The 13190-nt window shown below is 36.0% G+C and overlaps 2 protein-coding genes across 2 annotated transcripts in view; both read right to left on the bottom strand.

Annotated features, from left to right (window-relative positions):
* The window catches only part of LOC127123681 (L10-interacting MYB domain-containing protein), a gene marked incomplete at its 3' end in the record, with an annotated part of 28556 nt that extends 19203 nt beyond the window's left edge, over positions 1 to 9353 (bottom strand). The window contains exon 1 of the mRNA XM_051053883.1: positions 8832 to 9353. Within this exon, the coding sequence (XP_050909840.1) occupies positions 8832 to 9155 (324 nt within the window). The remainder of the gene's footprint in view (positions 1 to 8831) is intronic.
* Positions 9354 to 10720: 1367 nt separating this feature from the next.
* LOC127120287 (geranylgeranyl pyrophosphate synthase 7, chloroplastic-like) lies at positions 10721 to 11951 on the bottom strand. Its single transcript, XM_051050701.1, has one exon. It carries the CDS (start codon positions 11913 to 11915, stop codon positions 10812 to 10814), a length of 1104 nt encoding a protein of 367 aa, XP_050906658.1. The 5' UTR covers positions 11916 to 11951; the 3' UTR covers positions 10721 to 10811.
* Between the last annotated feature and the right edge of the window lie 1239 nt (positions 11952 to 13190).

Raw genomic sequence — 13190 nt, 5'->3', positions numbered from 1 at the left:
CAGGGTCTGAACTGCTCGTGATATCAATGTTCCGCTAAGTGGCGCCATACCACCCGCTTCCCATGAATCACTCTATTCCTAATCGTCCTAGATTTTCACTCATGGTCTGGGTATTGGACCTTTTACCTCAACTGACTCCCCCCCACACAGAGAAAAACAGACAGCCAGCCAGTAATGAATAATGAACATGAATGCAAACATCAATACACACAATCAATGCAAACAATAAATGTACATATATACAATGAATGCAATAAAATATAACAAGCAGAAAGCAACCAAAACCCTAATCCTAGAGAGCGCTAGGAGAGACTCGCTCAGAGAAGATGGACCAGCATAGGTCAACTTCTCTATATCCCCAGCAGAGTCGCCAGCTGTCGCATTACGCGAAAAACCGGCGGGAAAGGAAAGAAACAACAGAGCCGCCACCGTGCGTTATTTATCCCAAAAGAGGGAAAGGAAACGCTCGAAGTAAACCTGGGAAAGAACATGGTCTCGCGACCAAAGAGAATGGGTTCGGGAGTCGGTTATGCGAAGGGAAGGTGTTAGGCACCCTACGCATCCGTAGTACTCTACGGGATCCACGCACAAAAGGAAGGAGTATTGGTTGCTAAACACTGCTCAAACTCACACACACTGGCTGAAAGAGACGAAAGAAACTGACTGAAACCGACTCGGCAGGACATCGTATCCTGGGCCTACTTAGTCTATCAGGCATAGACATCAGAGTCGAAGTAGTTCGGACTGGGGAAACGAAACATGCTCGCTAGGATATCGTATCCTATGCATACGTATCTTCTCGGACGAGAGAAGAATCAGAGCATTCGTAGCTCGGCTGACACGCACACAGACAAACAAAACACAGGCAAACGTGGAGCCCGACTGCCAATCGCTGGACTTATGTCAGCATCCGAACCTAAACGCACACAACAGATAGATAGGGAGTCGGGGACTCAGCCTATAACTGCCAAACAACACACACAAAAAGAAAAAGGCGCCCGGAGAGATCAGCTCAATCTCCTGCCTACATACTTCATCTGGTATGAAGATCAGGGCGATGTAGTTCCCCTACGCAGGGACAAAGGTTCTAGCCTAACCAGATAACAGAGGGAGACACAACTCTAGGGAGACTACGACTCGAGCCTAGATGTTGTCATGCAAAGTCAACCCTAAGTTAAGGTTTCTAGCTAAATGGCACACGGGCCAACCTATCCTAGACAAGGCTTGCACAGGAAGCAAGGGTCTCGATTGCAACTAGGGCAAGAGAAAGAGGAGGTCTCAATCGCAACGAGGGCGAGAGAAAAGGATATCTCAATCACACAGGGGTGAGAGAAAAGAGTTAGTGTTAGTGGTTAATCAAACTCGGCAAGACATCGCGTCTCGTGCCTACGTATCTCATCTGAACATGAGAATCAGAGTTGCCGTAGTTCGGCAGGCTGGGATAAAGGATCTCGATTGCAACTAGGGCAAGAGAAAGGGAAAGGCTCGATCGCAACGAGGGCGAGAGAAAGGATCGCAACGAGGGCGAAAACAAGCACGGATTAGCTGTTAGTCGTTAGTCAAACTCGACAAGACATCGCATCTCGTGCCTACGTATCTCATCTGAACATGAGAATCAGAGTTGCCGTAGTTCGGCCAAACAACTCTAAGTATGGCTCACACAAGGGTTAAGCCACACAGACCTGACTTGCACAGGAAGCAAATCAAGCACAACCTACCTTGCACAAGGGCAAGTCTAAGCTAAACCTAAAGAGGCAAAGCAAACAGGCAATCACAATCACAAGAAGCACACTCTATATGCATACAAAAGGCTCAAGCAAAAGGTTAGGCACTAGGGCCAACTGGAATAGGGTAGGTGTTGCTCTTAACCTTGCCATTGAGAGGCTAAGGTGAAGCAGATGAATAGGAGATGAGGGGTGTGCCTCATTGCTTCTATCCCTAATCAGGGAGAGCATCAAATAGACAAATGAGCATGGGTCCAGAAAGTGGGAACCCTTCTATACTCGAAGACTCTGACACTGTACACTTTGTACAAGATCTTGGGTTTGTATCCCAATGCGTCAACACACAGCAGTGTGAGCAGAGGGATGACACAACAAGAGTAGTGGGGGATAGATTGCATATCCCTACCTTCCACCAATTGCCTTACTTGAAGGACTTTTCCTGCTTGGGACAATTTTAAACATACACAAGCATTGCCTCTTAAGGAGGACTTCAGACAGTTTGCCCGGCCAACTTAACAAGCCGGGACTCCAGACTACATGAAGTAAAAGAGATTATACCTCAAGCAAATTGCTAAATAGCAAAGCAAAGCAAGTTCAGAGAACTTAAGCAACTAAAGTACCTGAAAAAAATCAAACCAATCAGTAAACAGTTCCACAGTTAAAACCAAAAGGAATGGATAAACAGTCAACTACAGAAGGTCAACTGTGCAAAGCAAGACTCAAACACATGAGTCAAACCTACAAAACAAAGGTTAGTACATGATATGTAATCAAAACCAAGCACATTTGTATGATCTCAATGGCAATGGTGCTCAACCTGAAACAGGAACTCAATAGTAAGCACAGAAGACCACTAGGACTAGCCTAGGGTCAAGGATGAAAGAAAAAGTCAAAGCAGCAAGTAAAAGTCAACCAAAGTCAAGGTCAAACAATTAGGAAGCAACACAATTGGGCCCACTTTCAAATCATGCATTATGATCATTTCATGAACATTTGAAGTCAAAGTAAGGCAAAGGAAAGCACACAAAAGTCAACAGAATGACTTGCATCAAAAGTCAACCCAAACATTTTCAAAACTCATCAAATAAATCACACTCAATCCTAACATCTAACATGGTAAGCATGTAAAATTTCATGGCATTTGGATGAGAGGAAGGCAGTCAATTAAAATCATGAAGTCAAACCAAATTCAAGCATGCACAATGAAAGTCAACAAGCATGGGTCAACTTCAAAAAATCATATCAAATTGAAAACAGATGAGAAATGAATGAGATTAACACCAATGCAAAGCTCAAGATGTCTAGTTATCACATATGAAATTTCATGATCATACAATAAGATTTGAGAATTTCACAAAAGATTTGGCAACATGTAGCACAAAAAGTCAACAAATGACTAAGCATGGAAGAAAATTCTCACATAAATGGAAAACAGCATGATTAATTCCAAGAAAATTCATACACAAACTAGACATGTGATAGATGATTCATGCAAAATTTGAGGTCAATTGGATAAGAGGAAGCATGTGAACAAAAATTGGGAAAATACATGATCATGGTATAGCACCAAATGTAACACATAACTTCAGAAAATCATAACTCTCAATCCACAAATGATAAATACACAAACTTTATATGGAAATGAAGGTCAATGTGTCTAGTTTCACCACAAAAAATTTCAAGCTCATTGGATGCAACATGAGTATTTCACAAAAGGAATGGCAAAGGGTGTCATTTTGGCATACATGTTGGGAAAATAACTATCATTTAAAATCCAGCCAATGAAAAATTAATTAAAATTCACAATAAAATACTAGACTCATTCATGAGTTTAATGCAAAAAATCCCACAATTTTTGGAGTTGAAATGAATTAAAAATGAATTTGGCAAGTTGATGAACATTTGGATGAAGTATGAACAAGATGATATGGTAAATGGGGTCAAACATGGTCAACCGATGGCATACTTGTAAATAGCGCAGTCACTTAACTAAACTGCAGCGTTTTGGCAAGGCAAATGAAATGTTTTCATTGGTCCTCAGCCAATGAAACAGTGATCTGGCCAATGGACTCAAATTCTGAGTTTCTAAAAAAACCTAGGGTTTCTAACAGCATGGCCAACATTGCAAGCATCGAAACATGAACAACAACATCAAGCAGACAGCATGGCATATGCATCAAGTTCATCATGTAACATTAACCAACAACAACCAAACATGACAAGCACAATTCAAAGGATTTTTCTGGGCAGCTTAAAATAGCAAAACAGCAGGGCATTTGGCCATCTTCCAACAGCACATACCAAAATGTAAACAGCTCACACGGCAAGGCAGTAACAATGTTCTTCAAGCCAACACATCATAAACAACAAAAAAAACCAAAACAACCATGAGAAATTCTGGGCAGAGTAGAGTTTAACATGGACAACATGTAATTCATCATCTCTAACATTCATCAGTCAATCATCAACATGAATAATAACATTAACAAATAATCGTGGCCATGAAACAACATCAACTAACATTAAAACAATCATAACTATGGGAGTTTTTCTGGACTAAGTTATGTTTAAATGCAGCAGCATTCATCAAATTCATGTTCATGGTTCATCATCATCTGACAGATTTCGAGCAAAACACACAATGGCAAAGCAAGCAGCATGACACTAGCATCTAACAACCATATTCCCAAACATGACCATGGAAAACAAACTGGAAAAAAAACATGTAAAGATCATGAACAGCAGCAGCATAAATTCGATCAACATCATGAGCTCGAAAATCCAATGTGCCCAGAAATCTAAATCAAACATTCTAATAGCATCATTATACTCCAAACAACAAAAATGTGGCAAGGGTTTTCATGAAATCACACATATGTGAGCAAATCGATGGAAAACAACATTCAAGCATAAAATGAAAACTCATATTTCTCCATCATGAGAGCACCATTTTAAATGAAACAAAGTGCATTGAAACCAGCATATAAAGACCTTTCGTAAACACATTATGGCATGGCAAAAGGAGAAGGTCGATTCACTTATTTTGGAAGAACTTGATGGAACAGTGATTATTTGAAGGTTTGAAGCTGAAACAGTTCCTCTCTATGCTCTACAATGATGGAGTCTTGAAGAGGTTTGGCTTAATCTTGCTTGGAAACAACCATAACTCGAACTGCCATTGGAGGTGCTTTGAAGATGCAGAGCTCGAAAGAAGGCTTACAGTTGAGAAGTGATGATTCAAAAGAGCTCACAAAGATGTTTAGATGAAGAAACAATGAAAGTTTGCTCGTGGTTTGTGCTGATTCTTCCAATTCGAGCAGGGATGCAAAAATGCAAGAGAGAGGAGAATGAAGTTTCTGTTTGGTGGCTGTCAAAAACTAGGGTTGCAATCCAGAAAATGAGACTTAAATATCAACTGTTTAAGGTCTGCTAATGATGTGTTAAGCTGGTTTTTGTTTTATGACATGATTTGCAACTTTGCTAATTTGTACCAAGGTGGATAATGGAGGTGTGTTTGCACAAGCTGGGCCTGGTACAGGCTGCATACAGACCACTACAAATGCTGTTTTCTGTTGTTTAACAATTGCTGTACTTGCCTTGCTTATATGCTCCCATTTGCAAAATTGCCAAATTGTGCTTTTGGTCCAAAATGGTGGTGGAATGATGGTATGGACATGGTTTAAGGCTTGGAACAAATCACAAATGACATATGAAACATTTTCCAATTGGCCAATTGGTAAAAAAAATCTTAATTCAAAAAGTCAAAGTTTGGTCAAACTTTGAATTTAAATGAAAAAGGTCCAAAAATGCCATTTTGAATGGTAAGGTTTTGATGAATGAAATTTATATTTTTGGAAAGAGGATGAAAAATGTGGTGTGTAGGAAAAAACCCCACCAAATTTGGCCTTATGGTTTGAGAGATATGGCTTGTTGAAGTTCAAAAATTGGTGAAAATGATTTGATCATATCTTGACAACCACACATGGGATTTGAGAGTTCTTGGACTTTTTGAAAATGGGAGAACAAGATATTCAACTTTCATGTTGGGAAAAAATTCATTTGAAGCTTGTATCATGATGCAAGTTGAGGATCAAGAAGTTTCTATTTTTGGCAGTTGAAATTACAGGTCCAGTTTCTATTTCTGGAAATTTTCTGATTTCACTTGATTTTCTTCCATGATGTTGATTGCCATGACACATAAGGTCTATTAGGACATGAATAAGCTCCTTCAAACCATTTCCATCCATCAAAACCATAAAATCAACCACAGTTGACCAACTTTGACTTTTCTAGGGTTTTGGACTGACTGAACCACTTCTGATGAAATCCAAACCCTAATTCCTTGAGAACTTGACTTCAAATGATGTCCCAAGTTGTATGAACTCTTGATTATTGACCATGGTGCCCAAATTCCACAAGAATGGCCACCATCCACTGCTTTGACTGATTGTTGACTTTTTAGGGTTTCTGCCTGGCTATGCATTGACTGATGACCTCTGAGCCTTCAACCCTTGACTTGAACACTTAAAATGGTCCCCCAAGTCATGTGAACTTGTTGGACAAACCCTAGGGCTTTGATTCCTTGAGAAACAACTTTGCTTGATTGGTTGACTGATCTCCTGATCAGTTTGACCTAATTTCTTGCTTGCTTGCTCTTGAGGCAACTGAGGACAATGCAAATGTTATGCAATGGAACATGATATGCTATGACCTAATATGAAATGTTATGTACAATGATAGGTGCAAATTTGAGGTGCTACAACACCATCAGTCCAAGCAGAACTACATCTGCTGCAAATTCTGCATCAAACACCTACAACATGTGGTCTGCAGCACACCACACCATGGCCTGGAACCCTATATCTTGCTCATACCAAAACCTAAAGTTATCCCTGCAGTTCAGTTCACAATTATTACATGCGATATCCAACACCAGTCCAGGTACACACATGCTCAAAGCATCCACATCTTGCAGCCAACATGAAACCAAGTCAAAGTTTGTTGCAATGCCTAAATGTAAGTCAACAAGTACCCTACAACCATACAGACAAAAGAGAAAGAGTAATATAATGCATCATGTCGTAGGTAAGAAATGTCTGCTGCTTCTGTTGCTGCTTGTTCAACAGTTGTTACCCCAATGATCTTTCTAGGCAACTCCTGACACGTGAATGAAAGCCCTTTTCAAGCTAAAGTTTCCATCTGTTTCAAGGCACCAAACTCTAGAATAATTTCTCTCCTTAGCCACTTTTAAACCTTAATTTGTGTTGTTGAGGTCTGGAACTAAATTTAGAATGGAAGGAGGCAAGACAATCTTATTGTTACTGATAATGCAATTTAACATGGACTTTAGATTGCAGTAGGAGGACTCATGGATATTGAGAATATCACCTAAGCTTTTACCACACCAATTATCTAACCACGGGTTGATTTTGTCCCCTGTACCTGCAAGTTAGGCAGTGTTGTCTTTGAGAATAGATGAGGAAACATGGTGCTTAATATGTCAACTCTAGCTTGAAGCGTCAAAGCCCAATTATCGTGAGAATTATTGAGATCCCAACAGTTGATCAGGTTAGTTGCTTCATTAAGGTGAGTGAAGGCCCTCAGGCATAGGCATCCACTATCAAGGCTTTAAAAACAAGCCTTCCAAGAAATCTTCACCATTTTCCTTATAGAAGTATCTCCCGACCAAATAATTTTTTTGCACCATCTCTCAATTTCTCTAAGTAAATAAGTGGGCCAAGAGTAGATAGTGAGGTTGTGCAGCAACATACTCAATTTCTTTGCTTGACTATCTGGTGGAAATTTTTTATATTTCTATCTCCCTTCAAATGCCATTTGACATTGGCTTTCTCCTTCCAAAAAATTTCCTCTATTTTCAATTGTTTGTGTACTTTGTTCAATTGTATGTGACTAATGTGTTCACATCTTTTCACTCATATCCGAGCTACAGATAATTTCTGTCAAAGCAGGAGGAATGATGTCACTTTCTATTGACAGTCTTGGAGCCCTATGGATGTGGGGAAACTGTCCTAATCAACGCAAAGACGGTATATTCTCAATAGTAAGCAATTTCACTCCAACGCCGGTTTGGGATTTTCATGGTCACGTTGTAGTAAAAGTTGCTTGTGGGAATGAACACATTATAGCACTAGTTAGTGTTGGAGAATCATACAATGGTGAACAAGATGATCTCATTTGTTACTCTTGGGGGAACAACAATCATGGTCAATTAGGTTTGGGTGATGAAGAGAATAAACCAAATCCAGAAATTGTAAAAACATTTGATCAAAATTCTCATTGGTCAATTTATGAAATAGCATGTGGTGCTTTTCACACTGCCTTGTTAACTCATAAAAAAAAGGCCTAATGACACATTAGAATTAGAAAGTGTGTGTTGGACATTTGGTCATGGTGATAATGGACAACTTGGTCATGGAACAATACAAAGTACATCAATTCCTGAACTTGTTCAAGAATTGCCACAGTTTGTGAACCAATTAAAAAATCTTTAAGCTTATTTTTCAGCAGTTGTAACTTTCTACAAATTATTAAAATTGGACAGTGAATAATAATGGTATCCCATATGGATTTAATAATGTTCTCACAGTCAGGGTGTTGCATCCACATTTGCATGAATCTGAAGCTAGACTTGAAAGTAACCTCCTAACACTTGAAGTTAATCTTTATTGGGAAATGATCAGAGCATGTCTTGGTAAGGGTAGAATATGATATAGTGGTGCAGTAATCTATCCATAGTTGACTGCAAATGGATATATCTAATGTTCTATTACATAATAAATGATAGGCTAGGAAGTTTGAGAAGCCTAGAATCTCCTAAGAATAACTTTCAATTTCTAATATGCCCACTCCCCTGCATCCGTTTGTATTAATTCTAACTGTATCTCATGTTTTTTGTCCCTTGCCGCAAATTCATGCCTTGCCTCCTTATGAGGGTTCAGTATAAGTAAAGGCTTTAAAATCAAACAATAAAATAATACAGAAAGTGCAAACATACAGACAAAAGAGAAAGAGTAATATAATGCATCATGCCGTATGTAAGATATATATATTATGAAAATCACTAGAGTAAAATTATAAGCAACATACCTTAAGATAATTTCTCCAGACCTCTTCACTTGCAGTAACTGTGTTTGTTTCTGCGTTCCACCCAAATCCGGTATTTTGCAAGAGTGAATAGAACTCACGATACATGGCCCGCAACCTATGCATTTTTGCCTTTAGTTGTCCGGCTTTAAATGATCGATTAGTTATGGAACTCAACTTAGTAGTCATTGAGGTCCATGTTCTATTATGAAATACACCATTTGGCATATTTCCTTTTGTAACTTCATCAACCATAATGTCAATGAAAGCTTTAGTTACAAAATCAGGCCAAAGCTTTGAGTCACTAATGTCAACATTAGTTGCCATCTATCATAAAAATAAGCAACTTAGGAAATCTAAAATAAAATCACACATAGTCATTCACAAGAATAAAAAACATAAACATATTTTATTGCCTCAAGTCCAATGAAAACTATTTCTCAACAAATGAATTATTCAAAAATTTGAAGAACATACAAGATTATCATGGCATAGAAACAAAGAGTTTGTTACCTGTGCAGCAATGGCAGGTGCCACAATAGAAGTAGGTGCAATCGAGGAAGAGGCAGGCCTGGTCGAGGAGGAGTCTGGCGCAGCAAAATACGGACGATAACTATTATTCTTCATGCTTTTTCAAAATCTCAAACCTGTTTAGAACTAATTAATACAAAAATTTCCTTACAACCAAGAATTGCTATGATAGTAGAATGATAGTAGCATTGAACATAATTGTTTTATTCTACTGTAAAACAACATCCTAAAATATAATTTCCTTACAACTAATAAAAAAAATGATTTTATTATCATTTTAGCATGTAAACTTTACTAGATCTAAAATTCTAAATTCAGTTCCACAAATGGATAGATTATGCAAAACTAATTCATATCAAATTGGGTTCATCCAACAAAACTTTAAACAAAAATATTCATATAATTTCTACTAGATCTAAACTTGAATCTTACATACTGTGAAATCTATTGACAATAGTTCAAGATGAAGAAAATACCAAAGGAAAAGTGAAAATACCAACCTAAAAAATTCGAATCACAAATTATAGAGAAGAAATTGAAGATCATAAACTATGAATCAGTGCTGAGTGAAAAATCGAAGATCCACTTTTTCGTTGTTGCATTTTCTTTGGTGTGTGTGAGAGAAGATTGTGTGGGTTTTGTCTAAGAGAGAGAAGAATAGGATAAAATAGATTGTTTTCAATTCCATTTGTGTTTTAATATTTGAATTATAATTTAAAAAACCAAAATTAAAAAATTAAAAACATATTTCAGCTCTTTTACTTTTTTTAGTTTTTAAAAGTTAAAAACACAAAACAGTTTTTGAAAATTATAATTTAAAAATAGTTTGCCAAATATATTTTTAATTTTTTAATTTTTAAAAACAAAAAAACTGTTTTTAGAAAGGGATCCAAACATGGCCTTAATGTTTAATTGGATACCTCATCAAGTAATTTCACACTAATACGAAATTTTATTGTAAATCAAACTAATACATATTTTCCTGTAAATTTTCAATAATATTGACGTTTCTTTCCGACCTTGCATAGTCTAAAAATTGAGATATTCAAACAATTAATAAAGATTATTTAATAAAATAATACATATAAAATTTTGTCTTGACCGGATGATGCATACTAATAGAAAAGTTGAAACACATTCTTCTATTCCTTTTGTGATTCTTCATATTTTAGGAAAACTTTATTACAAAAGTTGAAAAACACATAAACATATAACAACAACACAAATATTTGATTTATTGCAAATTCAACTTAAATTACAATTCATCTTTAAAAAAATAAGATCAGCAATGTCACTAAAACAAATTTATTTGATGTTCAATTACGTAATTTGAATCGCATAAAGATATTCAATTATAGAGATTCAGATTCAAATTCGCGACATTTCATTTTCTTTAACTTTTAAATCGTAATATTCCGATGATTACTCTAGTAAACCTAAAAATCTATTATTCTAATTTTGCCTATAAGCAATGTAATTAGTTAAAGCAAACAATGGAGCACTCTTTTCAAAATCAAAACCAACAAGACAATCATGTGCATCCTTAACCAATTTTTCAGCAAACTCTTTCGATTTTTCCAATCCCAAAAGCTTAGGATATGTAACTTTATCAGCAACCAAATCTTTCCCTGCAGTTTTCCCCAATTCCTCAGAAGATTTTGTAACATCAAGAATATCATCAACAACCTGAAACAACAAACCGATACACCTTGCAAATTTTCTCAAAATCTCAATTTCATCTTCACTTCCACCACCAACTATTGCTCCCATAACAACCGAAGCTTCCAATAACGCCGCGGTTTTACGCAGATGAATAAACTCGAGTGTCTCTAAATCAACATTCGATAAACCTTCAGATTCCAAATCAACAATCTGCCCTGCGACGAGTCCTTCTTTTCCAACTGATTTCGCCAGCTCAGCAATCGCTCTAACAACTTTCTCAGGTGGGACCCCTTCCGTTGAAACTGCCACGTGTTCAAAAGCCAACGAAAGCAATGCGTCTCCGGCAAGGACAGCAACGTCCTCGCCGTAGACTTTGTGGCTCGTTGGCTTTCCACGTCTCAGATCGTCGTTGTCCATGCACGGTAAATCGTCATGGATCAACGACATGGTGTGGATCATTTCCACAGCACATGCGGACGAGATAGATGTCTCTGCTGTGCCGCCTACGAGTTCGCAGGCGGCAATGCAGAGAATTGGACGGACACGTTTCCCTCCTGCGAGGAGAGAATATCGCATTGCTTCATGAATTTTCACTGGTTCTTGAAGTGCAATTGATTCATCCAATGCTTTGTTGACAGTATTAGCTTTTTCTAGCATGTAGACATTGAAATCGAAATTCGGTAATGTTTCTTCGGTTTTTTTGTCTACACTAGTTTGAACTGGAGAAATTTTGTTAGAAGAAAAAGAAGAAACCAAATTTCTTGTTGTTTGTTGATTGGTGATTGAGGAAATGGGAATAGCTAGAAAGGGAACGAGAGTTTGGTGTTTGGTTGTGATTGTTTGCCGCAACAAAGAATTGGGACTAACCCATGTATTAACAATGATTGAACTCATAATTGGTGATTGATTTTTCTTGTTCACCTAGTTATATTATATATAGTTTCAACCAGGTTTTTGTTTTATTCTTTGTCAAATTGGTTATATTAATACAGGTAGAACAAAAAAAAATTATTAAAATGGTTAGAGCTTGAAAGGAAAAAATGAAAATAAAGGTAATTTAATAATAAATTATTGATCTGATAAAAAGGAAAATATTTAAAATATTGATAAATAATAAAAAATAGAAATGTACAAGTATTTTAAGTATTTTAAGGTAGAATTCTTAGTATTATTCCATTCGCGGCTATTTAGAATATTTGATTCCCGCTTTTTGATAGATAACTATTTAAAATATTTAGTTGACGAGTAACGCCGTCATATTTAAGAGTATTATTATAAAATTTGATAAGTGTCGGTCGAATATTAAAATTAATTTGGAAATGATTAGGAATTACTTTTAATTTTAATTTTTTTATTGATTCATTTCTCATTTGTTTGACTCAAATTATCGGATTAACGTGGTTTTGTTGTACGGGTTCATTATACTTGTTTTGTTTTGAATGGTAGATTATTTATCGAAGGAAAATAAAATTAACCTTTTAAAAATTAATTAAATAAAATCGATATAAATTAGCTATTCAATAAAAATGTAATATAGAGTATATGCTAATGTTGTAGAATTGTCGCAATACATTTAATCAGGTGAAAAAAAGAAAAAGATACATTCAATTTATTTATCGACAATTGAATTGTCCATTTTGAAATGAATAGTTTAATTTTAAAATAATTAGATACTTTGTACTAAAAACATATAATTATATTATACTATACATCCAAATAAAATGAATTCCATTAGATTTTGGAAATTGGTAATATTAAATTCAATCAAATTTAATAAAAGTTTAAATTTTTTATCTAAAATACCCTAATATTATTATTTTCCGAAAAACATAAAATTTACCTTTACACATTTCAAAATAACAAAGTGTTCCCTCAAATTTATTTTGATTTATTGTAATCAAAATTCACACGCTCTCATAATCTAAATTTGTGTAAGTTTTCAGAATTATTATACTTTTTATTATATTTTTATTAAAATGTTTTTTCCTCTAGAAATATTTTATACAAACTCTTTAAATAGTATATTAGTATAATTTTAGTTATATATAATAAAGTTTATATAGAAATATGGTGAATAAATTGCAACATATCCCTTTCAATATTAAAAATAAGAGATTAATTGTTATGCATTGTCAGTGTAAAAAGTTTTACACTATCAATGCATTACAA

This window comes from Lathyrus oleraceus, chromosome 2 (assembly GCF_024323335.1).
Source record: "Lathyrus oleraceus cultivar Zhongwan6 chromosome 2, CAAS_Psat_ZW6_1.0, whole genome shotgun sequence".
NCBI classification, from domain to species: Eukaryota; Viridiplantae; Streptophyta; class Magnoliopsida; order Fabales; family Fabaceae; genus Lathyrus; species Lathyrus oleraceus.
The sequence above is the reverse complement of the archived record's forward strand: the minus strand, read 5'-3'. Positions and strand labels throughout refer to the sequence as shown.

Bases quoted from the DNA above. Each gene is read 5' to 3' on its own strand.
- LOC127120287 (XM_051050701.1), bottom strand. From the start codon at position 11,915: ATGAGTTCAATCATTGTTAATACATGGGTTAGTCCCAATTCTTTGTTG.